This window comes from Arachis stenosperma, chromosome 2 (genome assembly GCF_014773155.1).
Source record: "Arachis stenosperma cultivar V10309 chromosome 2, arast.V10309.gnm1.PFL2, whole genome shotgun sequence".
NCBI lineage: Eukaryota > Viridiplantae > Streptophyta > Magnoliopsida > Fabales > Fabaceae > Arachis > Arachis stenosperma.
The window spans coordinates 90,228,452-90,249,182 of record NC_080378.1 but is presented as its reverse complement, the minus strand read 5'-3'; the positions used below and the strand labels follow the sequence as shown (position 1 = coordinate 90,249,182).

General features: G+C 32.6%; 1 protein-coding gene across 2 annotated transcripts in view; it reads right to left on the bottom strand.

The window, feature by feature from the left end:
- The window catches only part of LOC130960221 (probable 2-isopropylmalate synthase), a 32,471-nt gene that overhangs the window by 5,834 nt on the left and 5,906 nt on the right, over positions 1-20,731 (bottom strand). For both annotated transcript variants that reach the window (XR_009079033.1, XM_057885559.1), the window contains exons 3-7: positions 11,798-12,011; positions 11,066-11,146; positions 10,767-10,859; positions 10,584-10,670; positions 626-726 (exon numbers count right to left, since the gene is read on the bottom strand). Coding sequence is in view for 1 of the 2 variants with exons in the window: in XM_057885559.1 (XP_057741542.1) it covers positions 626-726; positions 10,584-10,670; positions 10,767-10,859; positions 11,066-11,146; positions 11,798-12,011 (576 nt within the window). In the remaining variant the exon portion in view is untranslated. The remainder of the gene's footprint in view (positions 1-625; positions 727-10,583; positions 10,671-10,766; positions 10,860-11,065; positions 11,147-11,797; positions 12,012-20,731) is intronic.

Genomic DNA, 20,731 nt, shown 5'->3' with positions numbered 1-20,731 from the left:
AGATATTTTGAAAGTTTGCCATCAATAATCCCACAAAACCCAAGTCATGGCCACCCAAGCTTAATAAGTTCTTAAGAAGGTACTACTTATGTGAAATTCTATAATGGTAAAGCAGAATTTGGTTTGAGACAGAAGGAGAATTACATAGTTAACTTGTGGTAAATTAGAAATTGGACTTTTTATTATCGTTAAATATTTGAACTACAATCATACAAGCTACTGATTACAGTTAAAGCTAACTAAGCGATTCGATTAACTTAACCATTCTTTCAACTATCTACTACCAGCATGGTGCTATCATAATTGATTTACTCAACTGACTTTACCATCAACTTATTTCATTAACATCATCACAATAATTAACTTGCACAACAAGTCATCCAACAAGTAACAATCATCTAATCATATAACCAAGTTATTATATTAATTAACTTACAACAAATTACTCATTTAACCTCAACAATATATACTGAATACTAATATTTATATACTTTGTAAATGACAAAAGTTTTCAATATATAGATAATTACAACAACTTGTTCATAGATATTAAATCACACACACTAGCATAAAAGAATCATCCTGTATTATCTATCATACCAAAGTATTTTTTTATATGACATACCTAAGTTTTCCCAATACAATGCCAACTTCATTAGATCTTTCCAACCCAATGGATTCCGGGGGTATTATTTCATATGTAGCTTTATGTTTTAACCATCCATCCTTATAAAAATAAAAATAAAAAAGATAGACACAAATGCATCAGAAGAAAAAAAACTTTCTTTGTTGTGTGCTTAGAAAACAGCTAACAAAAATAATATTACATTATTGAATTTAAAGTAAAAATATTTTTTAACATATTATATTGATTTATTCATGTTAGAAGTAACTTTTAGATGTATTATACATGTTATTATTAGTTTTAAAAATAAATGAGATATCGGGTAAAATCCAAATTAGAAATGAAAAGTTTGATTACTGTATTATGTATTTCATGTCAAGAAAATAAAAATAAAAATAAAAATACTTCGTTTATGGAGTACGAAAAGAAAAACATAGTTATTTGAAAGAACTTTAAAAGTTTCCTTTTGTCATCAAATTTTAATCTTTAAAAATTAAAATATAGTTGTTTATTTATATGCAGCCTGCCAAGGATAAGTGTATGAATTCCTTAGAGTTAGTTAAAGGTTTTAAACAGAAAATCTAAATCAGGAAAGTTGAGTTAGTTGAGTTGGTCACGAATCTTGAATTCATGATATATTAAGTGATAGGTTGTGAGCTATTCGCAGAGTCTAGTGTTAGTTGTAGCTTTTAATCACTTTACCATTATATTGAGAATTCAGAATCATTAGTTTTATGCATCTCCTATTTTCATGATCATCATTCTTCTTCTGTTTTAGTTCAATTCTGCAACACAACTTTTTTATTATGAAAGATATCTCAAAATCTTTAATGGTATCACAAGCTATTGGATATTGATTCATGGTTGAATCAACGACTACCAACTCTACTAAATCAACAAATGACAATGCTTTGTTGAATGGCTCTTCTTTCTAACCAAAGTCTTTTCAAAATGCTATCAGCAACAAAATGGGTGAAAATAATCATAGAACCTTATAGCAACAGGCCTTAGCATCCATTAGAGGCCAAGATTTAGAGTCACCTTCAAAAAGATTCAATTCCTTCTTAACAATATAAACATTAGTGCCAAAAAGATTACAATGTCAGGTTTTTTGTTCTTGCTTCAATGGATTCTGTCTTCTCCAACATGGTTAGATGTGCATTTACTCATGAAATCTAGAATAAAGTTGATGATTATTTCCGTTAATCTACAAAGTATGAGATGAAACAGTTGAAAGCTGGTCTTAAGAATATCAAAAAGCATGGTTTAAGTGCAAATCAATACATCTCTAAGATAAAGGAAGTAGTTGATTCATTGGTAGCTCTTGGAAGCCCTCTTTCAAATGTAGAACACATTGAGGCTATTCTTACTAGTCTCAACTCTAAGAACCAAATCTTGTTTACTATGGTTAATTCTAAACCTGAACTTTGTTCTCTATATGAATTTGAAACTATAGTCATGATACATGATGACATGTGATGAGCGGATATTTTATACGCTTTTTGGGGGTATTTTCATATAGATTTTAGCATGTTTTAATTAGTTTTTAATATAATTTTATTAGTTTTTAAGCAAAAATTATATTTCTGGACTTTACTATGATTTTGTGTATTTTTCTGTGATTTCAGGTATTTTCTGGCTGAAATTGAGGGAGCTGAGCAAAAATCTGAGTTAGGCTGAAAAAGGATTGCTAATGCTGTTGGATCCTGACCTCCCTGCACTCGGAATGGATTTTTTGGAGCTACAGGAGTCCAATTGACGCGCTCTCAATTGGGTTGGAAAGTAGATATCCAGGGCTTTCCAGCAATATATAATAGTCTGTACTTTACGCGAAGATAGATGACATAAACTGGCGTTCAACGCCAGTTCCATGTTGCAGTTTGGCGTCCAGCACCAGAAACAGGTTACAAGTTGGAGTTCAACGCCCAAAACACGTTACAACCTGGTGTTCAACTCCAAAAACAGCCCAAGCACGTGAGAGGCTTAAGTCTCAGCCCCAGCACACACCAAGTGGGCCCCAGAAGTGGATCTCTGCACAAATTATTTTAGTTTACTAATTCTCTGTAAACCAAGGTTACTAGTTTAGTATTTAAACAACTTTTAGAGACTTATTTTGCACCTCATGACATTTTTAGATCTGAATTATATACTCTTTGACGGCATGAGTCTCTAAACTCCATTGTTGGGGGTGAGGAGCTCTGCAGCGTCTCGATGAATTAATGCAATTACTTCTGTTTTCTATTCAAACACGCTTGTTCTTATCTAAGATGTTCATTCGCACTTAACTATGAAGAAGGTGATGATCCGTGACACTCATCACCTTGCTCAATCCACGAATGTGTGCCTGACAACCACCTCCGTTCTACATCAGATTGAATGAGTATCTCTTAGATTCCTTAATCAGAATCTTTGTGGTATAAACTGGAATTGATGGCGGCATTCATGAGAATTCAGAAAGTCTAAACCTTGTCTGTGGTATTCTGAGTAGGATTCTGGGATTGGATGACAATGACGAGCTTCAAACTCGCGAGTGTTGGGCATGATGACAAACACAAAAGAATCAATGGATTCTATTCCGACATGATCGAGAACCAACAGCTGATTAGCCGTGCTGTGACAGAGCATTTGGACCATTTTCACTGAGAGGATGGGAAGTAGCCATTGACAACGGTGACACCCTATATATAGCTTGCCATGGAAGGAGCCTTGCGTGTGGGAAGAGGAATACAAGAAGAAAGCTTAAATGAGAAAGACAAAGCATCTCCAAAACTCCAACATATTCTCCATTATTAAAGTAACAATTATTTATTTTATGCTCTTTTTACTTAATATGAAACTAAAGAACCCTATTGGTATCCTGACTAAGAATAATAAAATAACCATAGCTTGCTTCAAGCCAACAATCTCCGTGGGATTCGACCCTTACTCACGTAAGGTATTACTTGGACGACCTAGTGCACTTGCTGGTTAGTTGTGCGAAGCTGTGTTAAATAGTCCATTAATATTGGCATACATAATTTTGTGCACCAACATGTTATAGCAATTTAGAAATCCAGAGAATCTATTATCTCAAGCTCATCTTTCTCATACTTCTTTTTCAAATTCTTTCAATTCTAGAGGTGACAATATCAATAAAAGAGGAAGATGGGGGCATAATGAATAGAGGAACTCGTTCTTGTTTTGCATCACCAAGACCCTAATGTTAAGATTGTGGTAGATTTGGCCACATTGTTTGGCACTTTTTCCATAGATTTGATAAACAAATTCCACTACCATCTCAACCATAGAGCTCATATTTTGCTTCTACTTCATCATAATCTGCACCATCTTCCTCAGAATCACAAGTCTTTTGGATCCTTTTCAGTTTCATCACCACCAACTCCAGCCTTTCACAATCCATCTGTTTACATGGTTGTTCCATCTTCAATGGTTGATCTAACATGGTATCCTAACACTGGTGAATTACACCATGTCACTCCAAATGCATCAAATCTCCTTTCAAGTTCATACTATGCTAGCCCAAAATAGGTTATTGTAGGCAATGAGAAAGGTTTGTCTATCTCTTATTTGATGACTCTATTTTATATGCTTTAGATACAAATAGATTTTTTAACTTACAACAACTGATTCACTCTACCAGATTATTAAGAATCTTGTTAGTGTCTCAAAATTTTGTGAAGATAATGTTGTCTTATTATTCATTAAAAATTAATTTGTATCATTAGAATCTTCATGAAGAGTGTTGAAGTCAAAATGGTCAAAGAGTTAAAGAAGCAAAGTTTGAGTTGAATACAATAATCATCAATTTGCTAGATTTTACTAGAAGATAACATATTGAAAGTTTGAAGATTTTTCAAGAATATTCAAGAGAGTAGTACAACTACAACATCCTACAACATTGAAGAAATTCAAAATCAAATTGAATTGAAATTGGAAACCAAGCAACCTAAATTAGAAGATTATGGAAACTACATGAATGCAAGTTGTGTTTCTAGCACAAATTGAAGGAAGATTCATGAAGCCAACTCATGAAATGGTGGCCATTACAAAATTGATTTGTGGTTCATAAATTATTATTTTAGTAGGAAGCATTGTCTATATAAAGGCACATATGCCTTGAGAAATGTGTGTGTTCCAACAAAAATGAAATGAATATGTTTTGAAATATTAAAAATTCTCTCCTTATTATTATGAGTGTTTGTGAGTTTGAGAGATTGAAAATATGATAGTGTTACTTATGAGAGTGAGTGATCTTGGGGCCAATTAAGTTGTGGGTATTATACTTACATTTGGTATCAGAACTGGTTAATCCAGCACTTGGTGTTTGAGAATTTGTGAGGTGTGGGAGATTTCTCACATAGTTGTTTGTTCATAGAGTCAGTATGGCAAATACTTTTAATATTGTGTGGTCCGGTCCCAAGTTAGATGAAAAACTTGATTATAGTTATTGGGAGACTTTGTTGTCTACCAATTTGAAGGCCCAGAACCTGTGAAATTTCATTAAAAAGGGTTTGCAAGAAGGAGTAGATGCTGCTCAACAAAGGAGAGATCAATTGGCGCTATCTCAAATTCATCAAGGTGTAGATTATACTGTGTTTGGCAAAATAGCAAATGCCAAAAGTGCAAAAGAAGCATGGAACACGTTGAAACTGTCATATAAAGGCGTAGATAAAGCTCAGAAAGCAAAGTTACATTCTTTGAGAAGAGAATATGAAAGATACGAGATGTCTAGCTCAAAAACTGTTGAGCAATATTTTACTCGTGTTATAGATCTTGTCAATAAGATGAGAGTCTTTGGAGAAGATATGCCCGATAGCAAAGTGGTGGAGAAAATTCTTCGCATCATGCCGATGAAGTATGACCATGTGATGACTATGTCTAGAGTCTCACGATATCGATACCATGACTATTGCAGAGTTGTAAGGAGCCATGGAAAGTCACATCAGTAGAATACTGGAGAAGTCACAAAAATCAACCGAGGAAGCCCTGAAAAGCCGAGTGAATTTAAACAATGTTGCAGAATCAAGTCGTACATAAGAAGGACGAGGTCGTGGTTTTAACTTTCAGAGTATAGGCAGAGGAAATTTCAGAGGTAGAGGTCGTGGCAATTACAACCAAGAAAGTTATAATAATTTTACACCACCTAATCAAGAAAGAGGTGGAACGAATTTCAGGCATGTCAACCGAGGAAGAGGTCGAGGCAATTTTTATCAAGAAAGAACCAATTTCAATTGCTTTCATTGTGGAAAGTATAGACACAAAGCAGCAGATTGCAGATTCAAAATGGTGAATAACAATCAAGCACACGTTGCAGAAAATCAGCATCAAAATACTAATGATAATCCGGGTACTCAGACTTTATTTTTTACAAGTAGTTCATGTGCTGAAGATAAAAATATATGGTACTTGGATAATGCTTGTAGTAATCATATGTCTAGTAGAAAGGCGTTATATTCTTCATTAGATGATTCAGTTAAACTATTATTGAAGTTTGGTAATAGTACAAAGATCCCTATTGAAGGAAAAGGGCATATACCAATTAGATGGTTCTCTGAGTTATATTTTTGATGTTTTCTATGCTTCTGAACTTGATTACAATTTACTAAGTATGGGGCAATCATCTGAGAAGGGATATAAGATGATAACTTATCGTGGATATTGCACTGTATTTGACAACAATGGAAGGTTCATAGATAAATCAAAGATGACTTCAAACAGAATATTTCCATTAAAAATTCAACATGTTAATCCTTCTTGCATGAGTTCTGTGATACTTGATGATAACTGGTTGTGGCATATGCAGTTTGAGCATTTTCATTTTTCTGGCCTAAACTACCTGTCAAGAAAATGACTTATTTCTGGTCTACCACGGATTTATATTCCCAATTGTGTTTGTGAGATTTGTCAACTGGAAAAGAAGCACAGAGATTCATTCCCTACAGAAAAGTCATAGAGAGCCAGAAGATTACTTGAAATTGTGCATTCAGATATCTGTTCTATTAACGTTCTAAGTAATAGTGGTAGCAGGTACTTTATCACTTTTATTGATGATTTTAGTAGATATACATGGGTATACTTTCTAAAGAAGAAATCAAAATCATGTGATGTCTTTAAGACATTCAAGGCATTTGTCGAAAAAAAAATGCCTAAAGAATTTTGGGCAAAGTAGTCGCAACAACAATTCAAATTTTAAACAGGTGTCCAACAAAAAGTGTTTGTGATAAAACTCCAGAGGAAGTTTGGAGTGGAAAGCGGCCTTCCATTCATCATTTTAGAGTCTTTAGGTGTATAGCTTATGCCCAAATACCAAATCAATTAAGGAAGAAGTTAGATGACAAAGGCGAGAAGTGTATTTTTATCGGCTATAGCACAGACTCAAAAGCATACAAGTTGTACAATCCAGAAACAAAGAAAGTAATCATCAGTAGAGACGTGACGTTTGACAAAAAAACCATGTGGGACTAGGACACAAAGACAGAAAAGTAGCCGATTGTAATTTCAAATACATGTAATCATGAAGAAGAAAGACAACCGGACACAACCGAACAACCAAAATCATCTAGAAGACCTCAAAGAGAGCGGATACTACCTGCTAGATTAGCAGATTATGAAGTTGGCAATGACAACGATCTGTCCGATGAAGAAATCATAAATTTTTCTCTATTTTCATATTATGAGCCGTTGAACTTTGAAGGAGCCTCTAAAGACAACAATTGGAAGAAAGTAATGGATGAGAAAATTCATGCTAATGAAAAGAATGACACATGGGAGCTGACAGATTTACCAGCAGATAAGAAGCTGATTGGAGTAAAGTGAGTTTACAAGATTAAATACAAGCCCAGTGGTGAAGTTGATTATTTTAAAGCAAGATTAGTTGCAAGGATACAAACAAAACCAGGTATCGACTACTTTGAAGTATTTGCTTCTGTTTCTAAATTAGATACTATTCATATGATTATTTCACTCTAGGCTCAAAATAAGTGGAAGATACATCAGATGGATGTTAAGTCACCATTTCTAAATGGCACTTTAGAAGAAGAAGTGTACGTTGAGCAACCTGCAGGATATGAAGTTCCTGGAGAAGAAGATAAATTTTACAAATTGAAGAAAGCTTTGTAAGTGTTAAAGCAAGCACCAAGAGCGTGGTACAAGAAGATTGATTCTTATTTCACTCAGAGTGGTTTCAAAATATGTCCATTTGAACATACTCTTTATATCAAGTTCGTTGAACCTGGAGATATCTTGATCGTGTGTCTTTATGTTGACGATTTGATCTTTACTGGCAACAATTTGAAGATAATTAAAGAATTCAAGAAGGCTATGATAAAACACTTTGAAATGACGGATATAGGCTTGATGTCTTATTTTCTTGGCACCGAAATTCTTCAAAAAGATGATAGAATTTTTATTTCTCAGAAGAAATATGCAAATGATATTTTGAAAAAATTTCAGATGGAGCATTCAAAGCCAGTTCCTACTCCAGTCAAAGAGAAGTTCAAGTTCCTGAGAGAAGATAAAGGAAGAACAGTAAATCCTACATATTACAAAAGCTTGTTTGGAAGTTTAAGGTACTTAACTACAACCAGACCAGCTATTGTGTTTGGAGTTGGTTTACTTAGCAGATTTATGGAGGAGCCTTGTACCAACCATTTGCAAATGACAAAACGGATTCTTCGATATATCAAAGGTACTTTAAATGATGGTATTTATTATGAAAATACTACTGAAGCGAATATTGTTGGTTACACTGATAGTGATTGGGCTGGAGACATAGAAACAAGAAAAATTACTTCAGGGTTTGTATTTCGTCTTGGTTCTAGTGCAATTTCATGGTCGTCAAAGAAACAACCAGTAGTAGCACTCCCTACAGCAAAAGCAGAATATATATAGTAGTAGCAAGTTGTGCAACGCAAGCAGTTTGGATAAGAATAATTCTTGAGGAATTGAATGAGAAACAAAGTACTCCAACAATAATATTTTGTGATAACAAATCTGTTATTGCACTTTGCGAAAATCCAGTATTCTATGGAAGATCGAAGCATATTGATATTTGGGTTCATAAAATCAGATAGTTGGTAAATGAGAAAGAATTTGAGATTGAGTATTATCCTACAGAGAACCAAGTTACAGATATCTTTACAAAACCATTGAAGACCGTGTTATTTTACAAGTTGAAAAAGATATTTGGAATAATTAATTCTACAAGCTTGATTTAAGGGAGGCAATGTTATTTATTATAAATCAATTTGCATCATTAGAATCTTCATGAAGAGTGTTGAAGTCAAAATGGTCAAAGAGTTAAAGAAGCAAAGTTTGAGTTGAATACAATAATCATCAATTTGCTAGATTTTGCTAGAAGCTAACATATTGGAAGTTTGAAAATTTTTCAAGAATATTCAAGAGAGCAGTACAATTACAACATGCTACAACATTGAAGAAATTCAAAATCAAATTGAATTGAAATTAGAAACCGAGCAACCTAAATTAGAAGATTATGGAAACTACATTAATGCAAGTTGTGTTTCTAGCACAAGTTGAAGGAAGATTCATGAAGCCAACTCATGAAATGGTGGTCATTACAAAATTGATTTGTGGTTCATAAATTATTATTTTAGTAGGAAGTATTGTCTATATAAACGCACATATGCCGTGTGTATTGTGTGTGTTCCAAAGAAAAAAATGAAATGAATATGTTTTGAAATATTAGAAATTCTCTCTTTATTATTAAGAGTGTTGGTGAGTTTGAAAAATTAAAAATATGATAGTGTTATTTACGAGAATGAGTGATCTTGAGGCCAATTAAGTTGTAGATATTATACTTACATGTCTTTTTCTAGTTTCATGCTTACATCTGCTTTGTGAAAAGTCAGAACTCCAATAAGATTCTTTTACAAGGCTTCCATAGAAGTGGTATATACAAATTCTATAGTTTTTTGTATGTTGATTGCGCCTCACATTTGGAGGATACGCGATCAGTATCTGAATTTTGTATTTTTTTTTATTTGGAGATAATTTAGTGTCTTGGTCTTGTAGAAAATAATTAACAATCAACAGGTCTTCAACAGAGATAGTATGAATCAATAATCTTCTCGAGCTGGATTAAGCCAGTCACAATTTCCAGCATGTTTTGTGATAATCTAAGCACTATTATATTGACAGCCAACTCAATTTTGCATGATAAAATCAAACATTATTGGTTAGATATTTAATTTGTGGAGGACAAAGTTAAGAGCAATATGCTGCATGTTGTTGATATTCCAAGAACTGAACAAAGGGCTGACATATTGACAAAGCCGTATTGTTAGCAGCATCCTTTGAAAAATGGAAGAACAAACTTAAAATAATTCAAGACCTATGCTAAATTTTGGCAGATGTCAAGGATATAAGAGTGTGAATTCCTTAGAGTTAGTTAAAGGCGTTGAAACAAAAATTTTAAATAAAAAAGTCAGAATTAGTTGAGTTTGTTACTATTCTTGGATTTTTTATATATTGAGTGATAGCTTGTGAGGTGTATATAACTATATATATTCAGAGTCCAGTGATAGTTGTAACTTTTATTCTCTCAAATACAAACTTTATAATTGTATTGAATTTGTTCTATCTAGTCTATTTCTGCAACACTACTTTCTTGTTGTGAAAACTACCTCAGAATCTTGACACAATTAGTGAAAAAATTGAAGTATTTTAAGCTTAGACAATAATGCTAATTCGTAGTCTAAGAGTTATAAACTTCAATAATACTTTTAGGGTATATATATTTTACAAGAAATTCATCTTTTCTAGAAATATTATTTAATGTCGTATTTTCATAAAATAAAAAATATTGAATATAATAATATTGTCCATGAAAAACCAATATATGTTTTCAAAAAACTAAAAAAGAATTGAATTAAACTTCACTACACCTAAGATATTTGAGCATAATTAAGCTATATATTTAATGCACTGCCGTACCAACCTGATGAATGCCACTTTCATGAAGAAAGGCATTGGCACCTACAAGAGCTTTGTGCGGTTGTAAATGCATATTAGTGTAATCTTCAACCTATAGACAAATTAAAGATTGTGAAAGGCTCAAACTAAATATATAGGAGTGAAAAAATTAATAAAATTGTTTAAACATTAGTTTGAGATGTAAAACCATCTTGCTTGTCTTTAATATATGCTTTGTGTTTATTGATGTATATAAACCATCAAAGACAGTAGCACCCCTGCATTTTAAGGCCATCACAACCTTGCAAAAATAAAATAATAGATTAGTTATTGAATACATATTAGCTATAAGATAAGATAATGTTACAAACTATTTATCATTATTAAAGAAATAACTATCTACATTTAAAAAATTCTCTCTCTCTCTCTCTCCACTTTAAATAATATATCACGTTCACTAATCTAATGCATTCATTGTAAAATTATCCACAAAATTTTAATACACACCTCTTCTAGTGCAGCATTACCAGCTCTTTCTCCAATTCCATTCATTGTTACTTCTAATTGTCTTGCACCAGCACGTGCACCCTGAAATAGGTTAATTCTAGATAAATTAAAATTGTTTTTTTATTATTTAAGTAATTAAATTGTTTAATTGTTTAAATAAATATTTAATCTTTAAAATAATTTATTTTTAAAAAGTATTTAAGCCTATTTTTCTTTAATTATCTAGTTTAGCATTTATCATCAACATCTCTTAGACTCTTCCTATAGTCATGTAGTGGCTAGGTGGGTGAGTGGTTTCAAAAAGATTTAAAAAAACATACAAGATTACGGTTTTACAAATACTAATGAGTTTGGAATTGAATCATTTGTTTATATATTTTGGAAAAGATGATTTAAAATTAAGTATGTTGAATTTTGAATATCATATATTTTACATTAAAATACAACTTAACAAAATTTTTTAAAATAGATTTTTTATGGGTTTAATTAACATGTACTCTAAAAATAGAATACGTGATAAATTTATTATTAATAAAAAATTTAAATATTTTTATTTAATAAAAATAAAACAAATACTTTAAAATAAGAACACATGTTATTAGTTAAACTCGTTTTTTATTTCATAATACGAATATATACAAAAGTTTTGAAAAGTCAAAAACTTATTTAAACCTAACTAGATTAATATTTGTTGTAATAAGTGATAGAGTTATATATATGCATGGTTATTACCGCTATTGTGTTAGCAACAGCTAGTCCAAAATCATTATGACAATGTGCTGCAATAACAACATTTTCAATTCCATCTGTATTGGCTTTTATATCTGCAATTAATTTCTCATATTCCCATGGCATTGCTATACCAACAGTATCGGGTATATCAATAGTTGTTGCTCCAGCTTTTATAACTTCTCCAAGAATTTCATAAAGGAACTCTTTCTCTGATCTGATTACATAAAATAATGAATTAATAATTTATATTAAAATATCTAAAATAAAACTTACATCAATGGCACTTAATTTGCTACATATCCACCTATAGTTGTCAGAATCGAATCGATAATTAACCCAATCATACGACTGAGTTACTGAGTCACTGGATCAATCGGTAAGTCACTAATTTATTCAATTGACCCGCTCATAATTAAATAAAATTATAAAATTATAAAATTAAAAATTAAAACTTAAAATACATATTTTTACAAATATATTAATAACAATCAAATATCAGTTTTTATATATAATTTATGATGCAAAAGAGATAATAAATTAATCATTAGTATAAAATATTTTCTCAATTCAAATGAATAAAAAAAAAAACATAACACAATCAATATATCAAATTTGGTATTAATATGAATCTAGCTATGTTTAAAAATAATAAAAAATTGTGGAAAATTAATTACTATATAATTATCTTTTGTTATATAAAATAATAAGGAACGAGTCGAGCCTTCCATCCTGCATTTTTTTAGTTTAAAAATGAAATTCGTTGAAAGAAGAGAATAAATAATGGTGTAAACAAGAGAATGTAGACATAGTGTAAGCAACAGTTAATAGATTTTTTAAAAAAAAATTAAGCAAATTATTTTATTTTATTATAATAAAAAATATCATGTGACATATTTTGATTATTAATTTAATAATAATAAATTATAAGCTATAAATAAAATAGAAGAATAGATCAAAATCAGATGAAAAATGAGAAAGAAGTAAAGAAGATGAGAAAGGCAACTTATTAATTTTAAAAGAAAAAAATTTTGTTTAATAATAATGACAAAATGTCATATGATATATTTTGTTTGCTAAATTAATAATATAATTAAATAAATAAATTATAAATTATAGATACAGAGTAAGAGAGATATAGAGAAATAAAAAAAAAGAAAAAAAAGAAAAATATAAAAAATAAAAAAATTTATTAATTTAAAAACATCTTACTTTAATTATAATAAAAAATATGATACGTCATATTTTAATTGTGAAATTAGTAATATAATACAAATAAAATATGCCGAGTAAGAAAGGGTTGAAATTATAGGCTTTCATAACATGATGGGATAACTGTAGAAACAAACTGGAAATATCAATGGTAATAATTGAGAATGAAAGGTTTGGGGTAAATGCATCAAATTGTATGGAATTGTACGGTTAACCTTCAATATAAATTGGTAAAGGCGACAAAAACAACTTAACAAGACATGTGGAGTTAATTACTGGATCAGAAAATAGAATTAACAATAAAATAAAGATACAACATTTACCTGTTAAAGTAGTAGAAGAAATGTCAATACTACTCATAGATCTAAGTATCTAATCTATATATATATATACGAGTATGTTGGATCGATCTCTTTTAAAATGAATAAATTAGTATAATCAGAAAATAATAACTTAATTATTTTTTAATCAAGTAATGAAGTTTGTGAATGATATAAATGACAAATTTAACGATGATTAATTTTTTATTTTATTATTTTAGTGTTTTTTTTAAATAGTAGGTAGGTTATATATATTTTTATTTTTATTTTTTGAAAGAAACAAAGCTATATTAAGTAAAGAGGCTCAAAATATCATGTTGGACCTGGTTACAATTCATAAAAGGTGTCTCCTCTAGCCACACAATATTTGGTTCGTTAAGAACTATGTTAGCTAGTGTATATGCAACTAAGTTTTCATATTGTTTACATGTGAGATTTGATAAGTTCTAAAACTGTACAAAAGGATTTTACTATTAGAATAACCCGTTCAAAAAGATCATTCTTCGTGTGTGTATCTAGCAAAGCAATAACAATCTGTATATTATCATATTCTAAAATAATAAGGTCCACAGTTTTGCCTAACGAAACCCAAGTCCAAGAAAACAGCAATGGCCTGTGTTTCTCTAACAAAGAGAGTGATTAGGAGAAAAAATGTGACTGTAATAGCAACCTCCCCGTGGTGGTTACAGACAATGATTGCTACGCATTCAGATAATTTGGTCTCATTTTTGAAAACATAACCGATTCCTCTCAAACTAAATTTGATGAAGGCAACAAAAGAATAAACTCCTGTGCTCCTTTCCAATGAAACATATGGGTTATCTAAGATTGTAAGGAAGTGTTATGTGAATTGGCTTATCGAAGCATAAATGGAAAACTAAACTAAAAACGCTTAGCCCAATCGCAATGTAAGAAAAGGTGAAGGGTTAATTCTTCATATTCTCAGCACTATGGACATAAAGTTAAGCAATGAATTCCCTTATTTTGCCAAAATTGTTTTTAGTTAATGATGGCTGCCGCCAGCCAAGTTGTTCCTTCCATTGTACGTAGTGTTTTGAGCTTGCTATCGGACCAACCGGTATACACTCTTAACCTGAAACTCTCCATTATTGTTATATTTTCAATAAAATATGTCTTGTTGAGCCTCTATATTGATTGAAATGGCTAGATAGTCTATCTCAAAGGATCAAAAAGTGTTCTAAATAACATTATGATTCTACGATTTGCCTATAGAGTTAATAAGATTATCAACTGTAGCTTGTGAATCCATATCTGGAAGATTACTCTATGCCTTAAAACCATTCTGATTAGGTAGCCACGAATCGCCCTATATTTTAATCGTTTCTCCTGTGCCAACCCTCTAGAGACCTCCCAGCTTTACGATCTAAAAGAGCCATATATATTCCGCAAAGTGTAACTAGATTATGTCTTATATTTGAATCGGTAAAGCATTGACGTGGGTAATATCTAGCTTTCAAGGTCATTGCAACTAAAGAATTTGGTGATTTAATAAGCATCCAACCTTGTTTAGTGAGTAATGCATGATTAAAGGCTTCAAAACTTCTGAACCCTAGACCTCTATCTGCTTTAGTTGTCCATAGTTTATTCCATGTAACTCAATGAACCTTTCGGTAACCTACTAACCATATTCTCCAAATGATTACATAAATCCATGGGAAGTTTGAAGCAACTCATCATGTGAGTGGGAATGGAATGGACTGTACGACAAATTTAACCAAAACTTCTTTGCCCACCTTTGATAGGGTGTTCTTTTTCTAACCTTTTAGCTTCTTCTAGTCTCATCAAATACCTATTTCTTAAAGCAACCTACTGCTATGGAAAGTCCCAGGTATTTAAAGTGATGTTCGAAAGTCTTAATGTTCAACCAATCTTGGATAAGGGTTCATTTGGGAGGAGGTACGTTTCAGCTAAATAAAATTCCAGATTTTTCCAAGTTGACCCTTTGTCTTGAAGCCAATTGGTAGGATGTGAGAATTTTCATCATGGTAGAAATGTTATGAAGAGTGGATTGTAAAAAAAGTATGCTGTCATCTGCAAAGAATAGATATGTGATCTCTAGTATAGTCCTAGCTATTTTAATCACGCGGATTGTGTTTCTCTCTTGGGCTCGTCGTAGAAGTCCCAAAAACACTTCTGCACAAAAAATAAAGGGATATGGGGAGAGGGGATTTCCCTGCCGAATACCTCAGATTGGCCTAAACTCATTAGAAGGCCTTCCATTAATAAGAATTTGAAAGGACACTGTACCAATACATGCCCCTATTAAGTCAATCTAGTGTTGAGGAAAGTCCATTTGTCGCAAGACTGATAGGAGAAAAAGACATTCAATTCGGTCAGGAATAATCAACTTTAACCTATTGACGATTGTCTTTGTAACAATCTTAAGCAAAACATTATATAGCGTAATAGGTCTAAACTACTTAGTATGGTTAGGCTCCTTTATCTTTGGGATAAGACAAATAAAAGTCTTGTTTGCGATAGAGGGGTTCCTTTTGTTGCTTAGGATATCTAACACCCAATTAGTTGTGTTGGCACCCACAATGCTCCACATTTTTTGATAAAAGAGGACCGGCATTCCATTCAGACCTGAGGCTTTTGTCAGGTGCATTTGAGCCAATGCTATCTTGACTTCTTCACGGGTGAACTCTGGTTGAAGTATTACCAGTCTATCATCTGTTATACGGTCATGCACCACCTCTGTGACCTAGTTAGTACTTTGAATTGTCTGCCCTCAAAAAAGATCCAAAAAAATTGATTATGACTCCCTCAATTTTGTGTTCTTCTCTATGGATGACCCTAACTTCATCTGTTATCTGAGTAATTTGATTCCTTTCCCTCTTTTGAGAGGTCTTATGGTGAAAAATTCTGGTTACGGTCCCCAACCTTGAGCCAAGTAGCTCTAGAATGTTGCGCCCACCAAACCTCTTGCCTCCGGCCTAACTCAATGCACGCGTGCGCGCACCTGGCGCGTACGCGTCCTTCAACCAATATGCACATCGACGCGTAAGCACGCATGACGCGCACGCGTCGGTAAAAAAAAAAAAAAAAAAGAGTTTTTTTTTCTCATCTTCCATTTTCTTTTGCTTATCACATTCGCATACTTCTACTCTTCCCATTTTCATTTAGTTTTTGTAGCATGTTTTCGTTTTTTTTTTAAGTCATTTCAATAATGGTGTTGGATTCTTACACTCAAGTGTTGAGACTTTCTTGCATTATTTTGGTGCTTCTTGACTTGTTTGATATTGTTGGGTGATGATCCTTTTAAATCAATGCTTCATCTTGTATGACTCTTAAGTCTTTGTGCATTGATATGACCTCCTATTGTCTTTCATGACCCACTTCTTCTTATGTGAACTTGATGTGCCATTTTCTCTTATTGTTTCCTCCTCTACATGTTGTAGCTACTATGTAGTAGAGGACCATACTCTTATTTGGCATTAGCCCCCGCCTATGTTATAATTGCCTTGATATCTTTGTTATAGGCTTAATTTTCTTTCTTTCTTTCCTTTTAGGTTGGCCACCAAGAAGGGAGATATGAAAAGCTTTTAAAGGGGCAACAAACAAGTCATCCGCACAACCTTTTGAAGGAGCTCATCAATTGTAGCAACTCATCCACCTTGCTCTTCTTTGAGTGCACCGAGGACGGTGCAAACTTTTAAGTGTGGGGAGGTCGTCCGACCGTTCGGCGATTTTGGGTGACAAGTTTCTAATCCCAACACTTTTGCATTTCATTCTAGGATTTTAGGATTTTTACTTGCATTCTCTTAATTTTTGCATATGTATACACAATAAGCTTAGTCAAAATAATGAATTTTTCAAGATTTCTATCTATAGGGCACCTTAATTGATTTGAGTGGAAAACTTTTCATAGAACTTGCTTGAATCATATATATTGTGGAACATGAATTTATGAGCTAAGAACACAAGCAAGTGAGATTTGAGCCTAATGGTGTGGTTACATATTATAACCACTTATTTTTCCTTCTTGTGTGCATTATTCTCTTTCTATGAATGTAATCTTTGATTTGTTTGATTCTTTATGTCCATTATTTTGTGTATTCATGCATTTATATGATTGAGGCCATCATTTCATTAGCTCACTTACCCAAATGGCCTTACCTTTTATCTTCCTTTGTTAGCCAAATTTGAGCCTACGCTTAACCCACTTTGTTCTTAATTTAGCACATTACAAGCCTTAAAGCGGAAAACAATAAAAGTCCTTAATTTGGATCTTTGATTAGCTTAGGCTAGTGTGTGTGTGAGTATCATTCAAGTGTGGGAATCTTGGGACATTGGGGGAATAAAATGGTAGTTTTGTATTTTTATTGAAATTATTGGGAATTGGGGTACATGCTCATGTATTGATTAAATGTATAGACCTTATGCATTGATGTCCTTGTATATAGAAAGAAAAAAAAATGAGAAAAACAAAAGAAAAAGAAAAGAAAAATAATATGAAAAAGAAAAAGAAAAAAAGAAAGAAAAAAAAGAAAGGAATAAAAAGGGGACAAAATGCCCCAAATCAAAGTATAGTCCAATAAAATCAATGCATAGGTGTTATGAAATGAAAAGGAAATACATGAGTATGTGAAAAAGTAAAGAATGGGTAGTTAGGTTAGCTTTGAAATTGTATAGGATGTCATAGGTTAGGTGGGAAGTTTAAGCTTATCAAAGATTCAAATTTCAAACTCACTTAACCAAATATGCATCCTACCTTGACCCTAGCCCCATTACAACCTAAAGAAAAGACCTCATGATACTTGTATGCATGCATGAAATATATGTCGATTGTTAGAAGAAAAACAAATCTTAGAAAGCATGATTAGGAGAGAATTGAGTGAATCAACCCTAAACACTTGAGCGAATAGAGTGCAAACATTACCGGTGAGGGTTTGATGCTCAATTACATGTTTCCACCTATGATCATCTCTTTTCATGCAAGTTTGTAAAAATATTTAATAACTCAATTCAATTGTGGATTAGACTTGCTAGTCCTTAGCCCTTGTGCATATATGCTTCTTGAGAATTGATTTATTTTGACCAAGCAATTGCATTCATTTAGATAGTTGCATATAGGTAGATTGCATTTAGTTAGTTTTCATTGAATAAATGTTGATCCCGTTGCTTTCTCTTGGTTTAAGCATGAGGACATGCTTGGTTTAAGTGTGGGGAGGTTGACAAACCCTAATTTGACGGTTTATCTTGTATTGATTTTAGGGGATTTTATAACCTTTTACCCACATTTATTCAATGAAATAGCATGGTTTTATAACTTCTCCTTTAATTGTGCTTAAGAGGGAAAACATGCTTTTTAGGACTTAAAATAGCTAAATTTAATTCTCCTTGATTCCATTAGATGCCTTGATATGTTTGCTAAGTGATTTCAGATTTAGAAGGCAAAGATTGGATCAAGGGAATGAAGAAAGAAGCATGAAAAGTTGGAGAACTCATGAAGAAATGAAAGAACCGGAAAGCTGTCAAGCCGACCTCTTCGCACTTAAACGATCATAACTTGAGCTACAGAGGTCCAAATGATGCGGTTCCAGTTGGGTTAGAAAGCTAACATCCGGGGCTTCAAAACGATATAAGATTTGCCATAGTTGCTACACGTATGGTGGCGCGCACGCGCAAAGTACGCGCACGCGCCGTTGCTGCCACCTAGTTCACTTAAAGCAACATGTGGCCAGCGATTTTAGAAGCCTTGTGGGCCCAATCCAACTCATTTCTGATGCTATTTAAGCCAAGGATTGAAGGGGAATCAACATACTTTCATACTTCACATACTTTAGATGTTAGTTACCATTAGTTTAGTTAAGTAGTTAGAGTAGTTTCTAGAGAGAGAAGCTCTCACTTCTCTCTAGGATTAGGATTAGGATTAGGTTTAGTTCTTAGATCTAGATTTAGATTCATCTTCTTCTACTTCTATCTTCTCAATTCCTTGTAGTTACATTCATTCTTCTCCTATTCTTTTGTTGTAATTTCCTTTATGTTGTTCTTATGTTTTGTTGTAGATCTACTTTTGTTTCTCCCATATTCTTTCAATTCAATAAGAGGTAATTCATAATAATTGTTCTTCTTTGCTTTTCTATTATTGATCTCTTGCCTTTATAGTTAGATCTCCCTTTAATTCTTGCAATTCATGTTGTTTACTTCTATTGCACTTTATGTGTTTGTTGAAATGCCTCTTCTAGATTTAGTGTAGATTTTATTCCTCTTGGCCTAGGTAGAGTGATTAGTGACTCTTGAGTTATCTAACTCCTTTGTTGATTGGTAATTAGAAGTTGCTAATTGATTTGAATGCCTCTAAAGCTAGTCATTCCCTTAGGAGTTGATTAGGACTTGAGGAATCAAATTGATTCATCCACTTGACTTTCCTCCATGGTTAGAGGTTAACTAAGTGGGAGCAATACACAATTCTCATCACAATTGAGAAGGATAACTAGGATAGGACTTCTAGTTCTCATATCTTGCCAAGAGCTTTGTTAGTTGTTAGTTTATTTCCTTTGCCATTTATAACTCTTGTCTATAATCTCAAAAAACCCCAAAATAACTCACAACCAATAACAAGACACTTTATTGTAATTCCTAGGGAGAACGACCCGAGGTTTGAATACTTCGGTTTATAAATTTAGGGGTTTGTTACTTGTGACAAACAATCTTTTGTACGAAAGGATTAGCGATTGGTTTAGAGACTATACTCTACAACGAGATTCTATTTGAGAAATTCTAAACCGTCAAAAATCCAATCGTCAATCATCTAATTCCAATTGGTTTTATCCTATAGCCTCCAACACCTATTCAGTTTGTATAGAGGTTTGCAAGTACTCCAACTTTTGTTGTTTATCTTTTATAACTCTAGGTAGAATTCCAAATTCCGTTCTCTCTCACTCATCAAGACATTTTCCACAATTCTGCAACTGCTATATAAGATTTTTCCTACCCAGTATCCATGCCTTCTTGACCACTTATTTACATTTAGCCTTGTTAAGCCAGGCTTCCTCAAAACGAAAGAGGTAAGGTCAATTTTTTTTTATGCCGTTTACCTTCGATATCAAGTAGAATTGGACAATGGTCAGACCTGTAGCGTTGTAGATGTTATATGACTACATTAGAGAAAGAATCCTTCTAATCAATATTAGCCATAGCCTGATCGAATCACTCTTGGATGTTGAGGTCACCCACTTGATTGTTTGACCAAGTAAATGCATGGCAAGCAAAGCTCAAATCCAGCAGCTCGTTTTATTGAATGGACTTGCAAAATCCCATAGTTTAAGTATATGTCACTAGTAGGCTCCTTGTTTGTCATGCTACTCCAAAACTTAATTGAAATCACTAAAAATCATCCAAGGCCTGTGATTTGAATAACCGAGTTATTTGAGTGACT